General features: G+C 36.8%; 1 protein-coding gene and 1 long non-coding RNA gene across 8 annotated transcripts in view; one reads left to right on the top strand and one right to left on the bottom strand.

Moving 5' to 3' along the window:
• LOC123750308 (collagen alpha-1(XVIII) chain) overlaps positions 1-23,459 on the top strand; it is a 169,827-nt gene extending 146,368 nt beyond the window's left edge. For 3 of the 7 annotated variants that reach the window (XM_069300700.1, XM_069300703.1, XM_069300697.1), the window contains 15 exons: positions 979-1,047; positions 1,927-2,072; positions 2,450-2,602; positions 5,467-5,565; positions 6,099-6,113; positions 7,611-7,724; positions 9,085-9,285; positions 9,485-9,620; positions 10,279-10,338; positions 11,008-11,120; positions 11,403-11,495; positions 12,384-12,512; positions 15,049-15,243; positions 15,666-15,781; positions 16,914-23,459. In XM_069300700.1, the coding sequence (XP_069156801.1) occupies positions 979-1,047; positions 1,927-2,072; positions 2,450-2,602; positions 5,467-5,565; positions 6,099-6,113; positions 7,611-7,724; positions 9,085-9,285; positions 9,485-9,620; positions 10,279-10,338; positions 11,008-11,120; positions 11,403-11,495; positions 12,384-12,512; positions 15,049-15,243; positions 15,666-15,781; positions 16,914-17,217 (1,943 nt within the window). In that variant the 3' untranslated portion in view covers positions 17,218-23,459. The remainder of the gene's footprint in view (positions 1-978; positions 1,048-1,926; positions 2,073-2,449; positions 2,603-5,466; positions 5,566-6,098; positions 6,114-7,610; positions 7,725-9,084; positions 9,286-9,484; positions 9,621-10,278; positions 10,339-11,007; positions 11,121-11,402; positions 11,496-12,383; positions 12,513-15,048; positions 15,244-15,665; positions 15,782-16,913) is intronic. The other 4 variants (XM_069300701.1, XM_069300698.1, XM_069300699.1 and 1 more) reach the window with 4 other exon arrangements.
• LOC138350256 (uncharacterized) overlaps positions 1,327-25,188 on the bottom strand; it is a 57,965-nt gene continuing 34,103 nt past the window's right edge. The window contains exons 2-3 of the long non-coding RNA XR_011222028.1: positions 5,448-5,599; positions 1,327-2,061 (exon numbers count right to left, since the gene is read on the bottom strand). This is a non-coding gene — a long non-coding RNA (uncharacterized lncRNA). The remainder of the gene's footprint in view (positions 2,062-5,447; positions 5,600-25,188) is intronic.

The raw sequence follows: 25,188 nt of genomic DNA, 5'->3' as shown, positions 1-25,188 counted from the left end.
GTTTAACGATGCATAAGCAACAGGGCTCCATTAAGGAACATATAATCTCTTCCCACAACCAAACCATCGCCAGAGAAATCCTAGTAAACAACACAGAAATCATCGATAGATACAGCGATAGCAGGCGGCTTGACGTTTGCGAGGCACTACACATCAAGAAGTCAACACCAGCAATCAACAGCCAATTATTGCACAACTATATTCTACCCACCTCAAGACTCCGCTCCAATATAGAAGCATCAAGAAATATGGACCAATAGGCTTTCTACAAACACTTCTATTCAATACCCATTGTTTGTGTTCTGTCTTGTGTTGATACTTTTAATACCCTATTAATATCCCCTCTTGTTCTGTCTTGTGTTAATGCCACATCACCCCTCCCACCTCACTCAAATGTAGATATAAAATTGGAGATACGTAAGTTCTAATCAGTTGTGTATTTGTGAACTAAAGTCTTTGAAAATGTAATAAGTTTTACGAAACGCGCCTGTGTCGCGTCAGACTAGAAATAAAAATGAATTTTGGAGAATTGATTTTTGATTTACCTCCAACAGTGAAGCGTAATGTACGAAAGATTGAGAAAATTCGTGTTAGAATTATTAATCTTACTTTTTCGGTCATATTTAATAATATATGTCTACAGGAAAGACTGCTACCAAAATATACTAATATATATATATATATATATATATATATATATATATATATATATATATATATATATGTATATATATATATATATATATATATATATATATATACATATATATACATATATACATATATATACATATATATACATACATACATATACAGTATAACCTTCCTCTCGCTCTCTCTCTCTCTCTCTCTCTCTCTCTCTCTCTCTCTCTCTCTTTCTCTTAATTAATGCATTTAATTTTTTCTTTCATCATCTATGGAATGGACATTTTGACAGCTTTAAATGTTTTCTGTGTTTTTTGCATGTAAACGTTTTAGTCAGCGATGATGAAGATCTCTACCGTAGTGAGGGCTCCGGAGGTGTCGTGTACAACCCGTTCCACCCTAGTAAGTTCATGCAAGCTTCTTAAACACTAACACTGTGGGAAGACTCGCTTACATCAATTGCACATAACTCCATTCATCCAGAATTGTGCCACTGGAAATGATTATGGTGGTGGTGTTGTGGACTATTGGAAGCTCTTATGGTGCTGTTGACTGCATATGGAAGCAGTGATGTTTCATATCTAACCCATTTTCTGTGCATAATTATATACATAGTACTATACATGCCGAAGGAGGACTACCTTTGAATTATTACCTTCTTGGCCTCCTTACTCTGCCATTTCTTCTTCTCGAGTGTAATTTTGTTCTCCATTTGCAGTACTGTATTTATAATGAACTCATACATAGAGAATTTTGTTTGATAAATAAGGTACAGTACTGAATTTTATTATTTAAAATTTGAGGAATTCCATGTGGAATATATACTAACATTTTATTCTGAATTAGTTTGAAACTTATTGTACTGGAATAAATTTGTATGATACAGAAGTTTGAATACTCAATATGATTGTACACACCAAGTGATGTCATTTGTGGTTGTAATTCCTTAATTTTTTTAATATACATTATTTAATGCAATTTTTACTACAGTACTGTACTGTAAATTATTTCATCATATTGCAGCACTAACTCAATTATAAAATTATAATACAGTACAATAAAGCCACAATTATTCTTTTAATAGTGGCAATATGGCCATATACAGAAATTTAAATTGCATCATTTTGCAAGAAAATTTCTCGTATATTATACATGAAAGAAAAATGTAAAATGTTCCCAAATAGACCCGAATTTACCTGATGGCTACCATCACTGTTGACCTTGTATGGGGCAGAAAATTTGAGGGTCCTTTTTTCCTACCATGTTTGTCATTTACCACAGAAGAAGGAAAAGGTGTTCGAGGTCCCCCTGGCCCACCAGGTCCTCAAGGAGTCCAGGGAATCGAGGGCATCCAAGGCCTCATGGGTCCCCCTGGAGGCACTGGTCCACCTGGCCAGCCTGGCTTGGATGGTCTACCTGGATCTCGGGTAAGATATTATTACATTACTGCCATGTATTCGCCAGTCACAAGTTTCATTTCTCTGTTTAAGATTGATTGTTCACCTTGTAACTTAAAAATTGGTGTATTTCCTGTGTTAGCTTTAAGACTTGTCTGAAATGCTATGGGTGTTAATGACTTTGCATCACATAATACCAAATCTAACACAACCAGTTGTATTTTCTTGTACGTATATCAAAATACTGTACAGTAAATACATATAGGTAAATAAATACAAGCACATCAGAGTCTAGGTTGGCATAACAGGATATCTTTTGTTAATTACAAAGTTCTTCCCACTTCGTTTTATGCCTGAAAATACGAAGAGATAATAAATTGACATTTTTAAAATTATTTCCTGCCCAGGGAGAAAAAGGAGAGCCAGGAATTGCTGGTGCCAAGGGAGAAGTAGGGTACCCAGGATCAAAAGGTGAGAAAGGTGACAGAGGTGAAGCAGGTCCCCCTGGCCCAATCAGCTTTCTTGTGCAGCCTGATGGAACTAACATCACCATAGTGAAGGTTAGTGTGCTAGTTACCTCATTGTATTGTGCAACTGTTCATGAAAAAAAACACTAACTAAATTTTGTCAGGTCTTGTTTCCAGTTTTCTGTTTGTGCTTTCCAGTTGCTCTTCAACCCAGCAAAGAGTTTAATTTAATTAAAGTGATGAACTATTGACATGCTACTAAGACTCATTTTAACAAGATGAATGCAATTTAAATAACCACAAAATTCACTCAGTTCCTAAAATACTTACACAAGTATCAATGACAACTATATTTCCTTTTTTATTATAGTTTCTTCATCTGATAGTATAGGGTTACTGTAGTTCTATTAAGATTGAATTTTACCCACCTAAAAATCAGATTAGCAAATTTTTGTCCCCATGTAATAGTAATACATTTTCTTATAAATATCTCGATTATTGTCTAACGCACCATAGCAAAACACCTGCAAGGACAGTACTATAGTTGTCTACTAAACAGCTGGACCTGATGATGGGCCACAAAGCCACATACACTACTTTTCTTTAATCTGTGCCCATTAAACTAGCATCACAACACTATAAAATTAAAGCACTAGAACAAATTTTTTGAAGGTAGTAAAATTTCTGGAAAGGTGAAATCAAAATAGTCATTAAATGTAAAAATGATCTTCAAAAACTTGACAGATGGTAAAAAAAATAGACTAACTCAATTCCATATACTGTACTGTAATGTATGTTGAAATCTAATTTTGCAACAATGTACCTAATTATCTTACCTGATCTGTTAGATTAAGGACCTGCCTGAAACGCTATGCGTGTTAGTGGCTTTGCAAGAATGTACAAACACCAATGTTATGTACACTCACAAACCCAATGTACCTTCTTATAAATAAATAAATAAATAACATAAATAATGCTAGACACTATATGTAGGGCATAACATTATGCACCATAGTTACCATAATGATAACTCGGCCATGCTACAGAATTTACAAGACAGGGACATCGAAGTAATAGTTCACTGATCACTTGATGCTGCTTACAGCAAGTAGGAGCCCCCATTCTAAAACGTCAGTCAAACCACAGGAATAACCAAATGAACCTTTGACTTCAAAAGAAAACAGTGCTCATATAGCTGCTGATTCCGTGTTCACCTCCACCTGGACTATTGTATTAAACTGTGGAAACCTCAGTTCTAAAGAAACATTATCACATTAGATCACATTCAGCACAGGGTTCATCTCATTCAGACTTTAGCTCCTGAACCAAATAGGTATTGTAGGCTAAATCCAGACCACATTCTTAAATGTCCAACATGACTTAGAAGACTTAACAATTTAAAATGCACCAATGTAGAATGCACAAACAGAATACTCTGTATGCTTTTTCACTCGGAACAATGCAATTTAAATAACCACACCAGTGTAAACACCTACCCATGAAAGACAAAAGCTGAGATAGTGCTTCAGTTCAAAATACATTTAGAAAAATATATCATAAAGAATATATCTTTATGATATAATATATAATAAAGATATAATATACAGTATCTTTATATAAAAATCTTGTCTTGCATTGATTTGATTTCGGGGATCCACATCCCACGGCCCAGTCTCTGATCAGGCCTGTTTACATAAGCTGCCAGCTTCATATCTCTGCTATGGCCACTAGAGATAGTAGCTCATGGGATGAGCATTAGTGGAACACCCACAGGACAAGCATAGGATGAGCATTGGTTTAATACCCGCACAACAAGCATAGGATGCACAATACTATCAGCACATGGCAGCAAAAATTAGCCAACTATCAATTACTGATACCGGTATTCTCTAAACAAATCCAAACTACTGTATCTTTCCTTAACAGGAGCCTTTTCACCATGCACACATTCCTGGACTATCTTTCTTTGCCTTTTCAGCTCAACATTTTGTTCAATATACATACTTGTACAGTGTTCTTAATCTTGATGTCTGGAAGAACTAAGAGCAACAATGAGATCTCTGTAGGAGTTCTTGATAGCACTGCTTGTAGTCGTCATTATTACAGTACTCTTATCTATTTAGGATTAAGGTACAGTACTTGTTTGTGTGCTCGTACGACAAAAAGAACATAATTACAGGTGAAATATACTTTCTCAAAATTAAGAAAACACTTGCAATATATCTACAGTAATGTGGGTTCAATTACATGCATACAGAATTTAATACAACAATATTCATTTCACAAATCTTATGAACAAATTATTATTTTAACTTTGTTGCATTAGCTTATCCTCAACACTAAAGAGACTGCATTGATAATAAAAAACAATTCCCAATAACACTAATATAATGGAATGCTTGAGCAGAAGAAGAACTTATAATAATCAGGAATTTGCTGGATGCCTGCTAACTCTCAAATCTTTCTTAGTGAGCCTTTATTAGTTAATGCACCATAACTTGCCACTAACATGACCTGAGGGACTTTTCCACAAGTGGGTAGCTGGCAAAATACAGTATGCACCAGCACCTACAAGTGAACAGCAGCCACTTAAAGGGGCGACATCCTTGAGAAAAGTTATTCTGAGATATCTTATCTGATTTACAGTTAGATATCTTTATCCATGAAAAGCTATTATGTATTAAGATTAAGAACAATTTAACCATGTATGCACATAAATTATCAGATACAAAGAGCATAAAAAAACTGTCTAAATCTTTAACTGACATGAGTGACAGAGGTGCAAAAAATTGAGGAGTTATTAGGCTCCTTGTAAATAATGCAGTATTTACTGAGAAAAATAGCCACCTCATCCAAGTGTGGGCAGCTCCTATTGGTCAAGTGTGACATGGCTGAGATTCAACTTGGCAGCTTATGGTAACCGGCCTTCAGGACTCACCGGTACTAACGTGTTGCAGGGCGATAAAGGCGACCGTGGGAGGAGAGGCAAGCGAGGAAAGCGGGGCCCCCCTGGTCCAGCGGGGGCCCTTGGGGATCTTGGTCTCCCAGGATGGCCGGTAAGTGTTGGTCAGGAGACCCCTGTGGCAGGCCCTAAGGTACAAAGGAAATATGTAAATAGAAAAAAAGTGAAACAAATGAATGAGAAAATAATACAAAGATATTCATATATATTTGTGCATGAAGTACCATATAGTGTTGAGTGAATGTGCTTGTTGCTACGCACTTCTTGTAGAGTCTTAATGCTTTTGTTAAGGTATATAAATTAGATAATGTACTAACAATTGCTTGAGCTTCTTGCCAGTATACTGTATTTACTAACTTCTAGATATGACCTCTTAACCCTTTTGTAAGTACATAACTAAAGTCCTAGTTATATTGTATTAAATTTAATAAATACAACTCCTCATTTTGTATTTTTAATGCTGTTTTTATTTATCATTAGTGTGTTAGAGGATATTTAAATTATTATTTCTTGTGAAAGCCGTCAGTCAAACTCCTTTCATTGTGAGTTATAATCAGTCTTTACATTTAATATAAAAGGGATTGTACTTCAAATTAAAAGTAATTATTGTCTTTTGCTGCATCCCAGAATATGACCCAAATTGTAAGTATCAACCGTATGTGGGTACAGTGCCACCATCTTATGTAGGTACAGTGCCACCACCATATGTAGGTACAGTATCACCACCTTATGTAGGTACAGTGTCACCACCATATGTAGGTATAGTGTCACCACCTTATGTAGGTACAGTGTCACCACCTACTGTATATGCATATACAGTACTGTATATATATATATACTATATATATATACACCTATTCAGTTGTTAGTTTAATAAAATTCAAAATTTTTATCATGGTGTTACTAATATATAGAAAATGTACTGAAAATTTTACTGTTTACACAGTTGAGTATGAGTTTTATTTATCATTAACAAATATGTCACTAGAAGTGCTTAAACAACATGTACAATAAAATGAAAACGATATGTACATGGTCACATAATTACTTTAGGATTTTATCATTATTTTGTTAGTTCCTTATTAGGATATTGGTAAAAGTGGTCTACAGTTAATTAGACTATGAATGATGGGTTTATCTATCTTAGATTCTATACCTTTAGTTTTCAAGGGTAGAGGGTATGGAGAACTGCTTTGCCCTGGGTCCCGATTTGGGGGATCCCGGGGCTGGGGAGGAGTTGACCTCGGGGGCTTGTGCTTCTTTTGACCACGCTTGGGTGTTGGTGCCTTCTTCATGGGGCTAGTTGTTGCACGGGAAGGGGGGTTTTCTTACCCCCCCTTTCCCTGTATGAGTATGATTTGGGGTCGGCTCTTCCCTGGGGTTCGATTCTGGGTTCCCTTGGTAACCCAGAATCGAACAGGTAACAGAGAACCCTGTTAACCCACTCCTCCAGTCAAATACATTGTCTCTGATTACTGCCCTCATCTGTTTTTCAGTTAGAAAGGTTTTCATCTATCTCAGAAGTCAATTTTGTGTGTACTCATCTAGTTGTGCTTGTGGGGGTTGAGCTCTAGCCTTTTGGTCCCGCCTCTCAACTGTCAATCAACTGATGTATAGGTTCCCGAGCCTATTGAGCTCTATCATATCTACACTTGAAACTGTGTATGAAGTCTGCCTCCATACTGCCTGCCTGCCTCCATTCTATGTGTGTGTGTTTGTGTGACTTTACAATATGTGGTGTCACCACCTTACAATATGTACATTGTCACCACCTTACAATATGTACAGTGTCACCATCTAATAATACGTACAGCGTTACCATCTAATGATACATACACTAGCTTCATCATCATATAATATGTAGTGTCACCACCTCAGTATGTGTATTGTAGTCATTATGCTTTATCTGTTTCAATGTTGTTATTTGCAATATATATATACAAAACAGCTAAAACACAGTAATAATAATTATAATCAGCTAGTATTTAAATTAATGGGACAAAGATATATTGTTTATAAATTCAGTAATGTTCAGTATAATCCAGCACTTGACTTTAGTGGCTACCAGATTCTTGCAGTTGTATTTGTTGTATTTGACTTTTCTCTCACAAAGCTTTTCATAACTGATGCATTTTCAAGGGTTCTCAAGGTCCCCCGGGACCCCCAGGACCTCCTGGAATTGGTCGGAAAGGAGAACCTGGGGCCCCTGGCCCTCCTGGTCCTCCAATCGGTGGCTTCCTCAATGGCATTTTGGTAAGTTTTTTATGTGCTTGAATATACAGGTACTGTATATTTAAATTTTTTACAGATGTAGAGAATGTCACAATAACATGGCTGAAACAAATAACCAAAGCCATACATGTGAACTAATAATGGTTTGGGCTATCCTAGACCTTTAATAGGTCCATGACTTGACTTGTCATTAATTGATAAGGGTCCAGCATGGTTAGAAATGTCACTTTCATTTCAGTTCATATGTGTAGATGGGTTGTTTTTACCCATGACAATTTTTTGGGTTCATTTACACATACAGTATTCTGTTTTGGATAGTCTGCAGTCTGCACATTCTTTCAAGAATCTGTACTGAACCACTCTTGGAGCTTAGGCCGATGATGACTCGGCTTATGTTACAAGCTTCCACCTCACCATCAAGCTTAGACCATCATCTAGCAGGTTGGGAAGAGGTATTAACTGTAATTAGTTGTACACTTGGGAATTGTAATTAGTGGACCAAGAATCAGTGTAGGACTTCTAGAAATGTTGGACACTTAGAGATAGGTTATTTAGAATTAACAGACCCCCTCTCATTATCTGCACATAAGCTAATGAGAATATGGAGCAAGTATATTATTTACATAATACTGTATACTTTTGTATATACAGTATATACAAAAATAAAAGTTCTTACATTCTTGTACAGCCACTAACACACACAGCGTTTTGGGCAGGTCCTTAATCCTAATGTTCCCCGGAATACAACCTCGCCAAATTGTTTAACAACCAGGTACCCATTTTACTGTTGGGTAAACAGAGGCTACAGTTAAGGATTGGCACCCAGAAAATCCCTCCCCACCCAGCCAGGATACAAACCCAGGACAAAGTACTCGCGAAATGCCAGGCGAGTGTCTTACCACTCCACCACGGTGACTGCTTGTTACATAACTCCCCCTCCCAGAGGATGAAAGAAGAGGAATAAAACAGAAATATGAGGCTATTGTTCCCTTGGTCGCTGTGGAGCATGTAGATCCAGTGCCAAAAGATGCAGGCAGTGTACAGATGGGCTCGATCACTTAGACCATGCAGGGTAGCTGAAGCAGGAGAAAAGAATGTGCATGATTGTTGCACTGTTAAATTAAAATTTAAAATCTTTGCTGTATCTGCTACATTATAAACAAATTAACTATTTTTTCTGATACTGGAGCAATATTGCTGTATATTATTATGTTTAAACAGACCGTTTCTTCATTTGGAAAAAAAAGATGTTAATTGTATTGGTTTGTGAGTACTCAGAGATGTGTTTTAAACACAAAGAATTGAAATATCTTTATTCATAAATATACAAATGCTTACATTCACAAGTCTTTTCTACATGAGCTTTTCCTTTATTCTCCAGGGCAGCAGCAGCTCTGATGTTGCAGGCATGTCATCTTCTGGTGGCTCTGTGGTAGTGGGCCCAATAGGACCAGCAGGGCCCCCAGGGCCATCTGGAGCTCCTGGACCCCCTGGACCCCCAGGTCCTCCAGGAAGCTCCCAGAGTAGTGACAGTCAGATGTACATTCCGGTACCTGGACCACCCGGTCCTCCTGGTCCACCGGTAAGAAAAAGCAATACTGTACACTGTAATGAAATTTGATTGTCACAAGTGGTGCAGTACATGAAATGCTTCAGAGTTGATGCATATTATACAGTAATTATTACTGAACTTCCTAACTTTTGGCAGAATAACTTCATATAAACTGCATGATTGTTACAATATCCTAAGAATTCATGGTACTGGGTATTGATGATTTTAGGGACCTCCTGGTGTGCCTGGCCTGTCCATGGAAGGGCCCCAAGGACCACGTGGATCCACAGGATCGCCAGGCCACGGTCTTCCTGGTAACCCAGGACCTCCAGGTCCTCCTGGTCAACCAGGCTATGGTCAGAAAGGTGAGAATGGTGTCATTTCTGAATTTGGTCAAAATTAAAAACAAATGCTGTCATGCCATACTCACACTCCTAAGTTTTGTAAAGAGTGCAGCATACTAAGATATGATAAATAAGTTATACATTGGTGGTTCGCATACATAAAAAGCTTATTATTGTTGGCTATTAAGAGTCCTATTAATAACAATTTATTTAAATGTGTATAATAGCTTATTATACTTTAGTGTATTTTACACATATGTATATACAAAGGCATGTACTGTATCTTATTTGTACCATTAACACTGTGCAGAGGGCTTCTGTTAATCAGATATGAACTCTTATCGCTCCCTCTAGTTGCTTCACATTTTTAAAACAGAAAGAGGGTTACTGTTGAGTTACAAAAATAACTTAACATACTCAGTGTATATGGTTTTTTCTATTGTGAAAAGTAATTATTAACCTTGCTTTGCCAGAGTCTTTATTATTAAAGTCGATTTGTCTTCCATGAAAAGCTGCTCTGCATTTGGTCTGTCTCTGTTGATCTGCCTTATACTTTCTCTGTTTGCTCTCGCTCACTCGCTCTCTTATCCCCAGTGCCCTACTCCCTTCTAATTCTTCCTCTCTACCTTCCCCCTCTTTCTCCGAGGTATTTACATGTTTTTTAACCCATGGGCTGCAGGAGGTGGCTACGGTGGAATCGAGGAGCTTCGTCGTATTACCAGCCACCGAGGAAACCAAGGTGGTATAGTGCTGTCTTTTTCCAAGTCTTTTCTCTTTGTATGTCCATCTGCCTCTGAATTCCTTTATTTTTGTACTGTATCTGTTTAGCAACCATTGCATACTTCTCTTCTTTGATTGAAATCTTGCCCTGTTATTCCTTGCCAGTGTGTGAAGAAATAAATTAACAATTGGATTGAATCCACTTCCGTGAACCGAATATTTGCTTGTTGATACTGGTATATCACATTCTTGTGATTTCATTGTGCATTTACAAGGGCATGAGATGGAGAACATCACTATCGACATCCGAGTGTGGGTGGGAATTATTTAATATCTTGGATTGTGGTACCGAATGATGCCTTCCAAATTCCATATAAGTAGTACTTAGGGTGGAGATACTTTTAGCCCATCATGATCCATTTGGTAGTGCATGTGCCTGAGAAATTCAGGGATTTAGATTCGATCCCTTCGTACAGCTTCAATATTTTCTCATAAATGGCATATCTTCAGCTATCTCTCTCAGGTCATCTTTTGATACATAACAGTCTAAATAAAAACTGTTTATTTTTAATCCAATCATTATGTCTCACAAGTGATTAATACATGCATGTTAATTACTCCTCCACTCAGCATATTTATGTTTTGGGGATCAAATTTATAACAGAACATTCGTTGGGATGTTCACCAGGTCCCCCTGGTGTGCCAGGACCGCCCGGTAAGGATGGTGTGGAGTCAGCGGGACCAACTACCAGCATAGTACCTGGTGCAGTGACTTTCCCAGACAAGGCAGCCATGTTGAAGGTCAGTTGGGCGTTAAAGTATACTGTTTAATCATAGTTACTGTTTTTTATCATTGTAAAAATTATTTAATTTAAACTGTATTTTTATATTGAATAAAATTATTAAAATCAAAATGTTTATTCAGGTAAAAGAACATACATAGTAGATGAGTTACAAACATAATGTTGGATTCATAGATAGAGCTAGTACATACAATACCTAAAGCCAATAATACGCACAGCGTTTTGGGCAAGTTACTATTACTTTGCTTATAAACCAGTTACATCTCCCTGTCAACAACAGATGAGCGAGATGTCACCCATCGGTACACTGGCCTTCATCCTAGATGAAGAGGTGATGCTGGTACGGATAGGGGCTGGATGGCAGTACATCTCTGTAAGTATATGTCCGTCTACATTCTTTTGGAGTTAAATAATAAAGTATCGTATAATGTCATGCAAGCCCTAAGCATTTTCCCAGCAATTTGTCTATTCTGAGTCATGTGTACTCATGTACTGAAATACATATTTCAAGTGTAACTGTAAATGTGTAGCAAGCATTGATATTTTCAAGTTTCTTTCACATATGCCACGCTGCACCAATGTCCAGTCACAAGCATGTGTAATATATATTTGTATGCACTGACTTTATATACACACTCCCTTCAAATAATATTCTGGTAATTTGCATCTTCCATAACCTCATTTCATGATCATGTGCTTAAAAGTCCTGTTTCTGGGTTTGGAAATCAAAGCTAAAGCCAGCATGTATATTATCATTATCTGTATATTTTTTCAGCACATAATGTTTCATTTTATTAAATAAGCAAGAAAAAGATCCAGGTGTAAATGTTTCCAGTTAGCTGATGCATCCTTAACCCTCAGGGGTGTAGATTTATCGGAAGTATTCTGCCTATATCATTCAATCACCACTCCACATTGGTGATTGAATGATATACCTATTTTTACCTATACTTAGGTACAGAACTCCACAGTTCTGTACCTAAGTATAGTTCCAGGATGAGAGCTACTCTTGTGGTGTTAAATCTTCCCAGCACTCTGTCATACAACATTTTGAAACTACTGACAGTTTTGGCCTCTACAACCTTTTCACTTATTCCTACCATCTACCACTCTTATTTGCCACAATGTGTATTTTATATATAAATATATATGTGCACTTGCACTTGGTCCATCTCATTCAGATAAGAGATAAAAATTAAAATAATTCATAATAATAGATATACAGAGACAGACAGACAGACACATTTGGTCATTTCTGCAGATGGGCTCTGTGGTACCACTGCCTACCACCACCCCAGCGCCACCTACCACCACCACCATCACCCAGACGCCCGCAGCACACCACCCGCCCCTCCAGGTGGATTCACTCGTCAATGTGGATGGACCCAGGGTGAGACAGGGTGTCCACGGTCACCTGCAATGCACTGCACTCTCCTTAGATTTAAGATCATGCAATTTTGCTGTGATGACTTCAATTTATTTTAATATTACACTAACATTTTCATCAGAGCACACGAGCGGCACCTTTAAAGCACTTCTTAATTGCTCTCTCTCTCTTTTCCGGTGGTTGTAAGGTGTGTGTTACCCTGAATTACCCAAGGGTAAGGCAGACATTTGCCTCTAGCTTTCTTTTGTACTATCTCAGATGGGAATATATTGTTGATCAATTTTTGTAAGCCTTTTTATAGAATTCATAGTAGTAATATCTATAACATTTTTGTGTGGCATCTGACTACCAGTAAATATTGTATTCTCAGCGGATATTATACAGTTCAGTAAATAGTTGAAACAAGCTGAATCTTATATAGTTTATGCTAACATATCAACAACAGTGCACTACCATAGATATTTTAGCATTTTTTTTTTTGCATGGTATGTTTCATGTCAGTTTTCTGAACATATGCTTGATGTATTCTGTTCCATGTCTCTCTACAGCTCGGACAGCTCACAAAGGCAAGTATGGCAGAAAAGCTCACTTCTCCATTATATATGCAATGAATAATACTATTAATCATGTACTGTAATGATGAGCTTGTAACTGAGAGTTCATATGTTGGTCAATACAGATTGTTTTTTATATTTATATAATAATTTATAATAATTTATAATAATAATAATTTATTGTTGGGGGACAGGCAGCCTGTTTGTATATACAGTACAAGTTAGGTTTATATTGAGGTCCCCCAGAGTCGAATTACTGACCCTCCCCAGGATATAATCCCACAAGAAGCTGACTAACTAGTGGGTACTATTTATCGCTAGGTGGACAGGGACATTAGGTCATAGGAAACACGCCCAACCATTTCTGTCCCACTTGGGATTTGAACCCAGAATTCTCAACTGAGAGCCGAGGATGAACCTGACTGTACAGTACAGTACTACCGGGACCCTGGATATATAACAAATATATGATTAAATGATGGATAACTTTTTATAGAGGTTAGCTGGAGTGGTTATTTACTAAACTAATACCCACACCAAATTAATATTGAGGTAACAATATAAAAGATACATATTGATACATCTTTAATAATATATGAACAGGCATTTACATTTTGCAATTATTTTCAGAATGAAGCATATAATTTAATGAAAGAAAATTTTTGGGTGAGCCCCAGTGGTTCCCTAAAGCTACCATCTCTAATACCTGCTTGATGGGGTTCTGGGAGTTCTTCTACTCCCCAAGCCTAGCCTGAGGGCTTGTGGAGTAGTGTGCCATACTACTAGGTGCCCTCAGGTGCAGAGTTCTATTGGCCTATTGGGGACCATGAGCCAGAACCTGGGCCCACCCACACAGAAGTGCAGGGAGCAATGACACTTATAACATTTGTATTATTTATGCATGTCTGCCACCACTGAGGAAGGCACCCAGAAAGTCAATGAAACAAACAAACCACTGCTGGCTTTAAACAAGACAGCAGCTTCGAGAACTGTCTAAAAAAAACTCCCCAAACTATGTAAACAAAAGATAAAAAAATGACAAAACTAGCACTATATATTTATATTATATATATATATATATATAATATATATATACTGTACATACATACACACACACACACACACACACACACACACACACACACACACACACACACACACACACACACACACACACACACACACACACACACACACATACAGTATAAAAAAAGTCAGGAAGGTCCCAAGACCCCATCAGCCTAGGCGAGGGCCACCTCAAGCAAGTAAGACCTTTAAGGGAGCGACTACTGAACACTTCCCTTGCATTGAGAGGGAAGATAACCTTCGCAATGCAAGGGCAATGCATGGGAGCACACACAAGGAAGATAGCCCTGTGCACATGCAGCTCCATGCTCTCTCAAAACTTGGCACATGCACATTGCAGTACACAGGAAATGCTACTCAGGGCAAACACTACCACTTAGCTGAACAAACAGAACACTAAAACCAGCATGGATGAGAGGTGATTTTGTACACAGTACATCAGCTGTAAAACTGATGCTGAGATGCCGTCTGGCAATGAGCTTCCTCCACTCCCCTGCCCCTCCCACCGTCGCCCCCAAATGAGTGGGGAAGGTGGGGGAAATAAGCTCACAAAGGTTCCGAGAGACTTCGATCATTTATTTACATAGAAGGGGGAGTCTAGGCAGGTTTTGAGGTGTCGGTCTTCTTGAAGCCAGCAATGGTTTGTTTTGACACTGAGTTTCTGGTTGCCTTCCCTGCATAGGTGGCAAAAATAACTGTCACTGCTCCCTGCACATCTTTTAGAGCCAGGTTCTAGCACTGGTCCCTGGTACGCCTATAGAACTCGACGGCTTATGTGACCTAGTAGGTGCTTCCATCTCGGCATAGCACATTTGCTCAGGGAACCACAAGGGACTACCCCTGAAAAAACTGCTTTCAAAATGGTTTTCTCAACGATAACCCACCATTCCTCCCTGCAGCTCCGACTGGCTGCACTTAACCAGCCATACAGTGGAGATATGCATGGGGTCAGGGGTGCTGACTATGCCTGCTACAGACAGGCACGAAGAGCGGGACTTAAGGGCACCTTCAGAGCCTTCCTCACCTCCAGGGTACAAAATCTGGACTCGATTGTTAGATACTCTGACCGGGACCTTCCCGTTGTAAATATTAAGGTGAGTTAGAATTATTACTTAAAAATATCAAAATGAATGAGAATTATTGTAAATATTAAAGTGATTTGGATCATTCTCTTAAAAAAAATAATTTTAGCTGGATCTTTTTATCAACAATAATTAAGATGAATAGAATTAGTTTACATTTGCATTCAGGCAAATAGTAACTTTTTTCCTCTTCAAATTTTAAATGGAATTTTTATTCTTTAAATATAAAGGTAAATGGTACTGTGCTTTGTTATTGCTAATAATTAAAGTGAAAAGATATTTAAAATTTACAGGAGGTACAAATGTAATATTGAAGTACAGTAGATGTAATAAAATGTGTACAAATACTGTATATTGAGATGTTTATATTGAAGAGTTAAATGTACACATGTATGCTTACCACAAGGCAATAAACTATTGTTGTGCTCTGATAGGGTGAGGTTCTGTTCAACACGTGGCGTGGCATATTCTCGGGCTCTGGGGGCATCTTTTCCCAGAAGCCTCGTGTGTTCAGCTTTGATGGAAAAGATGTGCTTGCCAGCGCTATTTGGTAAGATATCATGTCTTTTTGTATTTGGTAATATATCATGTATTTTTGTATTTGTTAAAATATGTCTTGTACTGTACAGTATTTGGTAAAATATCATATTTCTTCTTTTCAGATTTTCATTTATTAAAAAAATATAGCTTTTTTATGGTTGCCTAAATATATTATTTGCAAATACATTTTTTATTGCTGCACTTTTAGCTAAATTAGCTAAATTTTCTGAAAAATTTAATTAAGGCTACTAATTGTCACTTTATTTAATAGCACATAGTCCCTAAAGTGTGGTTATAATCAAAGTGACCTCTCTGCCCTTTCAGACAAAAATAGAAACAATTTTTTCTTATAAATTGATATACTGAAATTATATGCAAGAATTTTGTTTGTGTGTGTATCGTGCACATTTGGAGAGTTATGGGTGAGGGTGTTATTTGGTCCGTGTAGTGTAGCTTGTAATATTGCTGACAAGCCAAGTGAAGGAATGATCTATGATTATCATGTTAAGAGGGTATATATGTTTATTGTTAACTTTAGTTCACACAAGGCATTAAATAACTTTTATTTGTTTACACATAATTAACAAAAACAATAATCGCATGCTGTATAGTATATATAGGCCTGCAATGTTACATGTACACATATATTGCATGTAAATCAGATTATGTGCTATTATTATCTTGCACAGGTCAAAGGAATTGTCTGGCAACCCACTCATTTGTTGCTATTCTGTCTGGTAATTTTGTCCAGAAATAGAGCTGAACACTGGCGTCATACACCAAATTTGTAATGTGATGATAATCGATTGCTTATGGTACAAGATAACTTCATCAATAGTGACCAAATAAAAATGTTATTTCATGGGTCTAGGTAACTCCATCATATCCATGTACAGCAGATGTATTATTGCCATATTTACATCATTTATATATAAGCTAGATGATGATAAATAAAATCAACATGTGATGTATGCATTACCCAGAGGATTAACATATGATGCTAACTGCATTTTAAGAGTCAAGAGTATAGTTAGAGTGTATACAGTATTGTGTACAGTACTGTATTGCACAAGGTTATCATCTTTCATTTAGTAGAAAAACATTCCAGCCATATCAGACTCAAGTTAAAATGTTTCTTCTAGGCCTCAAAAGTATGTGTGGCATGGGTCTGATCTGCTGGGAGAACGAGCACTCTCATCCTACTGTGATGCGTGGAACAGTGCATCCCAGGACGTGATAGGTCTTGCGTCTTCCCTTCTGAAGAACCGCCTGCTGGCTCAGGAGCGGCTTGGTTGTCATAACTCTTTCATTGTTTTGTGCATTGAGGCCACAAGTCAGGCACGCTTCCGAAGGAAACGCCATGCAGGTACCCTCGAGCCGGAGTTGACTGAAGATGAGTACCACGAACATCTCAAATCATTGGACTTGATTGAGGAAGAGGTTTAGAAAAATGTGTGTGTGCCATATAAAAGTTAATAATGTAAAGTTAACAAACATTGGAGAAAGTATCCTCAGAAGGAGACACATCCTTGAAGAGTACGAGTCATATATTTATTAATTTAAAAGACTGGGGCGTTTGCCACTACTTACACAAATACTGTAGTGGTGGCACTAATACTCCTTTACATAAAAAGTCTGTAATATTTAAGCATTCAAACACTAATATTTTTGGGAATGAGAGGTTTATATGATGCCTTTGCTCAAAGAACACAATTTACAATCATGTATTTTCTGTAGATATTTCTCACACCTGTTTTTACTCTACAGCATATTATGTGCAAGTAACAAGCTTGCATTATATGTATTGTCTTCTTGTACTAGTGTGATAAACAAATTGTTTAGAGGATGAGAGTGCTGAAACACAAAAAATATATTTGTAATTGACAGATAATCAGGTGCTGATAGAACTCTTAACACAGTGAGATTTTATTAATGAAAAAATAATGCAAATGTACATTTCATGAGTGTTGCATTAAGGAACTCAAAACTGTTCAGAAAATCATGTGAAAGTTTGAGAATCAGAAAAGGAGTAGAACATGAGGGACCACAATATCCTACAACTCACGTCGAGGGTTTGGTGTCTAATGTGCCCGAAGACAATAAACAATCTTGTTCAGGCAGTAAAAATAAATCACATTTGCAAGAAAATACTGAATGTCTCATATTTTTTGTTTTTAATGCATATAACCACTTACTTAGGTAATGGCTGTCATTTCTAAGCAAGTGTAATGTTTTTGTTATTATCTTGCTCCTGGTGATGTTCATTTGTAATGTATGTTTGAATCTGGTATTCCTCTTCAATGAATCTCAGAAATAGAGCAACATGATGTGCTTTGTGAGACTTTAGATAGAAGGAATCACAAGTAGTAGCAGCATGAGCTGTCACAGGGGGTAGGGAACCATTTTAAGGCATTCTATTTTTCCATGATATTACAATCTCACAACGGCAGAAATAACAGTGTCAAAAGAGCTACATACCGTATATACTATCTGAGCCTTAAGTGGAATGAGCAAATGTGTATGGTTGCATTGCTTCACAGAATGCTACAAAGCTTTTTTAGATATTAAAAAAGATTAATTTTTTATCTTTTCTGAGCTTATAGTATACAGGTAGCCCTCAATTTGCAGGAAATTAAGTACTGTATAATCAAATATATTTATATATAACAAAAGAATGAAGTATGTGTCACAACCCAACTTACTGCAGTGGATGTGTAAGAGCCAGATATTCGTACAATTATTCACATTAATCAGTTGTCAACCCCATGTAACTCTGCACTTTGAATTTTTATATAAAAGTGATTGCCCACATTCTTCTAAATTAGCATTAGCCAATATCAAGCAAATTGTGGGTTACCTGTACAGTGATTAAAAACATTTTATACATTACCTAGCTGGAACAAGGTTTAATATCTAGATGATTCAATGCCGATATCTTATAAAAAATTTAATACAATATTGGCAATCTATTATGGTTTATTTACACTAGACTTTAGCTCAATTTCAATTTATTGGGAAATCCAGAAACAACATTGTTACTGACTTCTGGTGGTTGACTACAGATTTGCTGAAAATTGTCAGAAAAATTTGAGTGGAGCCTGCTTGTGTTCATTGAACAACACGTTCAGATACTAGTACAGTAAATACTATATACTGTAAACAAATACTGTACTATATTCTAAAAAAAAAAAAGTCTATCTGGAGGTGATAGGGAAAACTATATAAACAGGTTCTACTTGTCTTTAGTACTGTACATCATATTAAGATCTTTAAAATAATATTTTGCTCAATATATACAGCTCTATATGCAGCCACAGAGTATGATAAAAAATTAAGGTATATATATATGTAAATAAATAAGAAAATTCATATATTTCAGTATTTTTTTTATATTCAAGATGTAGTGTTAAATGTTATTTATGTAAAAATATCCAAAAATGACATCATTTGTGGTAAGAATAGCCCAAAAAATTGGTGTGAAACAGCAACTAGAGCAAAAAATAACATGCTTCAAATGCATCAAAATTTAGGTTGCATTGGATCAACTTGTGACACCATAGTTACCTATTTTTTTTTGACTGAGAGTCCACTGTGTGAATGTTCTGCAAAATATTTGCATATCAAGCAGAAACTAGGAAAACACATTTTTTTTGGGGGGGAATTTCACCCCTCCCCAGGATTAAATTCTCAAGGGACTGCGGATGAAACTTGAACAAATGAGAAAATCTTTTTGCATTTCTCCTCTGCCCCAGTGAACATATTTCACTAAGTTCTTCCAGTTAAGTGACTCATATCAAAAGGGAGAATTTGATTAAAGTCAGAAATGATGTTGTATTTGTGTCTGGTACTTGGACTATAGCATTATTTATTGACTGTCATTGCTATAAGTATTATGCATGTGTGTGTAATTAGCTAAATGTAGTTACAGAATGAGAGCTACGCTCGTGGTGTCCCGTCTTCCCAGTACTCTTTGTCATATACTACCACTTTGAAATTATGGCCGTTTTGGCCTTCACCACCTTCTCACCTAACTTGTTCCAACCATCTACTACTCTGTTTGCGAAAGTGAATTTTCTTATATTTCTTCAGCAGCTTTGTTTAGTTAGTTTAAATCTATAACCTCTTGTTCTTGAAGTTCCAGATATCAGGAATTCTTCCCTATCAATTTTATCGATTCCCGTTACTATTTTGTATGTAATCATATCGTCTCTTTTTTTCTTTTATCTTCGAGTTTTGACATTTAATGCCTCTAACCTCTCCTCGTAGCTCTTGTCCTTCAGTTTTGGGAGCCATTTAGTTGCATGTCTTTGCATCTTTTCCAGTTTGTTGATGTACTTCTAAAGATATGGGCACCATACAACCGCTGCATATTCCAGCCTTGGTCTAACAAAAGTCATGAACACTTTCTTTAGTATTTTGCCATCCATGTATTTAAAAGCAATTCTGAAGTTAAAAAGTGTAGCATAGGCTCCTTGCACGATGTTCTTTATGTGGTCCTCGGGTGATAGTTTTCTCTTTCTTTCTCAGGTGATAGATCTCTTTCTTTATCAGAATTCTTTAAGGATTTCTCGCATACAGTAATTTATAAGTTGTGTGTGTGTGTGTGGGGGGGGGGGGGGGGGGGGGCGGGAGGTCTATCTTCTCCTATTCCACATTTCATAACATGACATTTATTCGCATTAAATTCTGTTTGCCAACTGGTGCTCCATACACTGATTTTGTCCAGGTCTTCTTAAAGGGCATGACAATCACCTAAGTTTCTTATCTTCCCTATATATATACAAGAGTTGTTACATTCTTGTACAGCCACTCGTACGCGTAGCGTTTCGGGCAAGTCCTTAATCCTACGGTCCCTGGAATACGATCCCCTGCCGCGAAGAATCGTTTTTTCATCCAAGTACACATTTTACTGTTGCGTTAAACAGAGGCTACAGTTAAGGAATTGCGCCCAGTAAATCCTCCCCGGCCAGGATACGAACCCATGACATAGCGCTCGCGGAACGCCAGGCGAGTGTCTTACCATTACACCACGGAGACTGCTATAATAGTGCTTACCTTGCTATATAGTGCTTGCCTTCCCTTGTGGGGGGAGGGGGGTTGGGAAGCAGTTTGTATGTTAGCTTATCTAACTATTTTTGTTAGTGATGAGATCTAACTCTTAAATCCTCCGGTAGGTATTTGAGGTCAGCTTTACCTACTACTTCTGATCTCTAGTGCTTATTCATGTGTCTTTTTCGTATTTTAATTGTGACCTCTACTACATCTGTCTTGTAGAGTTGGCCCTCTACCACCTCTGACTTGTGTGCTACAGGAGTGCCTTTTTAATTCTCTCTGGCTCATATGTTTCGAATTGACACCTGTGCTATCTTGTTCTGTTTCCTCTCATTTGAAGTACATTGTCTGATTATGTCTTATCAATGCCCCCTCAGTAGCCCGTCTTGTATGTTGTCATCATATCTCCTTTTGCTTCTCTCTTCTTCGGTGTGGATAGATTTAGCCCTGTTATCCTCTCATCATAACTCGGTTCTCTTATTGCTGGTATCAACCATGTGGCAAATTTCTAGACTCTAATGCCTTTTTGTACTTTATGTATCTCTTCATAAAAGCAATTTTTGCTTTTATTGCTAATAAATGTAACACACACACGCACACATACACACACAATTAGATGAGTACACATGCATACACACTTATAATGGTTTGTGTAAGCCACATTTGTGCAGCCTGTCCTTATGTCATACAAATAAAACATCGTATGTATGATACTGTGCAGTATTGTACATATTGAAATATATATATTACTGCTGATACCAAGGGTATATTGCAAATTCATTTTTTTATACAATAAAAGTTCATCCAACCACACTACCTAACATAACCTAGTCCATCAAACAAAACTGTAATTATGCTACAAGTACAATATCAGTCATATTGTTTACAAATGTTATACTCAATGCATAACAGTGTTCATAATCATACTTAGAAAAAAATATGCATCAGCATACATACTATAGTGTACGTATATCATGAGGGCTTGTTGCAATGTATGAATATGTATGTGTACGTGTGTGTGTGTATGCACCTCTCATCCTCGTCAATGAGTGTTTATATTCCTGAACCTTTAGAGGTCACAGTTATACTGTATCTATATTTGATTTCGTGTATGGAATCTACCTCCGTACTTAGTTCGTTCCATTAATTTACCAATCTAACACTAAGAACATTCTTGTGGCTCATTCATACGCTTAGTTTCCACTTGCTTTCCCATGTTTGTGTGTCTGTTATTTCAACTCTTCTCTCTCTCAAATACTGGAAATAAATTTCCAGTATTTGAGACAAATGCAGACAAATCTGCATTTGTCTCTCAATTCTCTTGAATATTATGAATGATGTAATCATGTCTCCATTGGTTATTTATCTTCCAGTTTTAATTCCTTTGGTATTTCCTCGTAACTTAGGCTTTTCAGTTCTGGAACTAGTCTGGTGACATGCTTCTAAATTTTTGACAGCTTTGTTTTATGTTTGATGGGATAAGACTCCATGCGGGTGTGTGTGTGTGTGTGTGTGTGTGTGTGTGTGTGTGTGTGTGTGTGTGTGTGTGTGTGTGTGTGTGTGTGTGTGTGTGTGTGTGTGTTTTTAATAATTTTGTTTCACAAGATATTGCAAGAGAAAAACGATAATTATACTGTAAGTGTTTGAAATTATATATTGAATGCAGATGTATTATGTCATGTTTATGCCTATTGTTGTAGCCGAGTGAATGATCGATTGCGAACACTCAGATATATCTCTGAAATAACTATTAAATATGCAAGCATACTAAGCATTATTCTTTTATATAACATTTACAGGCATTTATATCATCTACGTTGATAAATATTGTATTCTAGTCATTATAATATCAAGCTAATCTATTAAATAACTCATTGTGATTATATCTTCTGTGGCATAAGCACTGATGTCAAAATTTAATATCCTCCTTTTAATTTTGTAGTTAGATGTTCTTGAATCATTTTAACAGTTGAGAAAGAATATGATAGTGTATTGTGTGAAAATCTCCAGCAAAGAATACAATACAAGAATTCCCTTTGCAGCCCAGTTTTGGTGCTGGGTCTGTAAAGATTGTCATACTTTTTCCAATATTTCCAGAAATTTACTCTTTTACTAATGTGTATAGAATTCTGTATAATATATATATATATTATATATATATATATATATATATATATATATATATATATATATATATATATATATATATATATATATATATATATATATATATATTATATATATATAGTGTATATATATATATATATACAGTATTACACATATGTTATACTGTATAGTATATTTTCTAACCATGGGTGTAGAGGGCGAGCAATAGTTCTCGCACAATGTTCCTGGTGTCTCTCCTGCTGACCAGTGTGTATATTAAGGCTCCCAATGATGCTTATTTATTTGTCTGATTTTTGTGTACTGTAATTGGTACAATATCTAATGAATTGTGAAGTAGGATACAGCGATGTACATTACATTAAAAAAATATATATAATAATTATTAAACTTGAGAGTACAGTTGTAGTAAACGGTAATTTTGGCCTCGACTTAATGCTACTGTTAGGCATATATATTTTTTTTTTTATAAAATGTTTGTTGTTTTGTGTTTAATGAACATTCGTCCTGTGTTTGGTCTCTTATTACTCCCTCGCGTTTGTGTGAGCATTTCTTATTACGTTTATTAATATATGGAGAGCTTCCTAGTACAGAAGTACCTGGTGTCAGTAAATGGTGAACAGATTCACTTTTGTCGGCACAGTCAACTTTTATGTAGTGTAGTATTATTTTCCTGTGTTAAATACAAATTTGCTATATAAAATGAATAACCGGTAAAGAAAACAATAGAGGTACATTCCCAGACATGACAATTTTACATTACGGGAATAATTAAAATTAAAATAGTGTGCATACAAGTTAGGGTGAGAATGGGTGTGGCAGTTGGTATGGATGTGGGGTGAGAATGGGTACGGGTGGTTGTTTTTATGTTATTTTTATATATGTTTTTATATATTTTTACCGTTTATATTTACAGAGATACAGAGAGAGAGAGAGAGAGATACAGAGAGATACAGACAGAGAGAGAGAGAGATGGTAGTAATCAGAGGCAACGTCTGGAGAAATGTCACGAGTGGAGTGCCACAAGGTTCAGTTCTTGCACCGGTAATGTTCATTGTCTACATGAACAATCTACCAGATGGAATACAGAATTATATGAACATGTTTGCTGATGATGCTAAGATAATAGGGAAGATAAGAAACCTAGATGACTGTCATGCCCTTCAAGAAGACCTGGACAAAATAAGTGTATGGAGCACCAATTGGCAAATGGAATTTAATACGAATAAATGCCATATTATGGAATGTGGAATAGAAGAACATAGACCCCACACAACCTATAAATTCTGTGAGAAATCTTTAAAGAATTCAGATAAGGAGAGAGATCTAGAGGTGGTTCTAGATAGGAAACTCACCTGACGATCACATAAAGAACACCTGTCTTCTCATCTAAATGAAAGTTGTATATATATACTTCATTATCACGTTAGAAAACTGATTGTGGTTTGTTAAAATATCATATAGCTACTCACAAATATTAGCTTATTCACCCAACCACTTGGGCTGTAGGGTAGAGCGACGGTCTCGCTTCATGCAGGTCGGCGTTCAATCCCCCGACCGTCCTCAAGTAGTTGGGCACCATTCCTTCCCGTCCCATCCCAAATCCTTATCCTGACCCCCCCTTTCAAGTGCTATATAGTTGTAATGGCTTGGCGTTTTCCCCTGATAATTCCCTCCCTCCTTATATTGTATTCAGTATTCAGTATTCAGTATTACCCTCAACAACATTTACAGCCACTTCACTCGCTATCTTAAGTTACGTCAGGAATGTCGCCTGTAATTAGTGGTGTTATTAACTATACAAATACTGTAAGTAGTAACTAACCGCTCTACGTTATCCAGTGAACATCTTTTAAATAATAATAATAACGTATTATAATCACTCATTTTAAACTACTTGTATTTTCTCAAACCGGGAAGGCTTGGAAAGTTGGAAAGTAACATTTTTGAAGGACATTTCACTATATCAGTGTCAACTATGGCCTTAGTTTTGGGCCATGCAGATTCTACACACACACACACACATACACAAAAAGGTGAAACTCCCGGAAAAAAATTGGCATTATATAAGGAGTTGCGTCAAATATTGCACAAGGTTACTGGGGTGGGTTATGTAAGTGTGAGGAAGGAGGAGGAGGAGGGGGATGAAGAGGTAGAGGAGGAGGAGAAGGGGGAAGAAGAGAAGGAGGAGGAGATAAGTGCAGTTAAGGATGGGAGGGGCGGAAACCTGGGGGTCCCAGC

This window comes from Procambarus clarkii, chromosome 44, assembly GCF_040958095.1.
Source record: "Procambarus clarkii isolate CNS0578487 chromosome 44, FALCON_Pclarkii_2.0, whole genome shotgun sequence".
Taxonomy (NCBI): domain Eukaryota; kingdom Metazoa; phylum Arthropoda; class Malacostraca; order Decapoda; family Cambaridae; genus Procambarus; species Procambarus clarkii.
The sequence above is the reverse complement of the archived record's forward strand: the minus strand, read 5'-3'. Positions and strand labels throughout refer to the sequence as shown.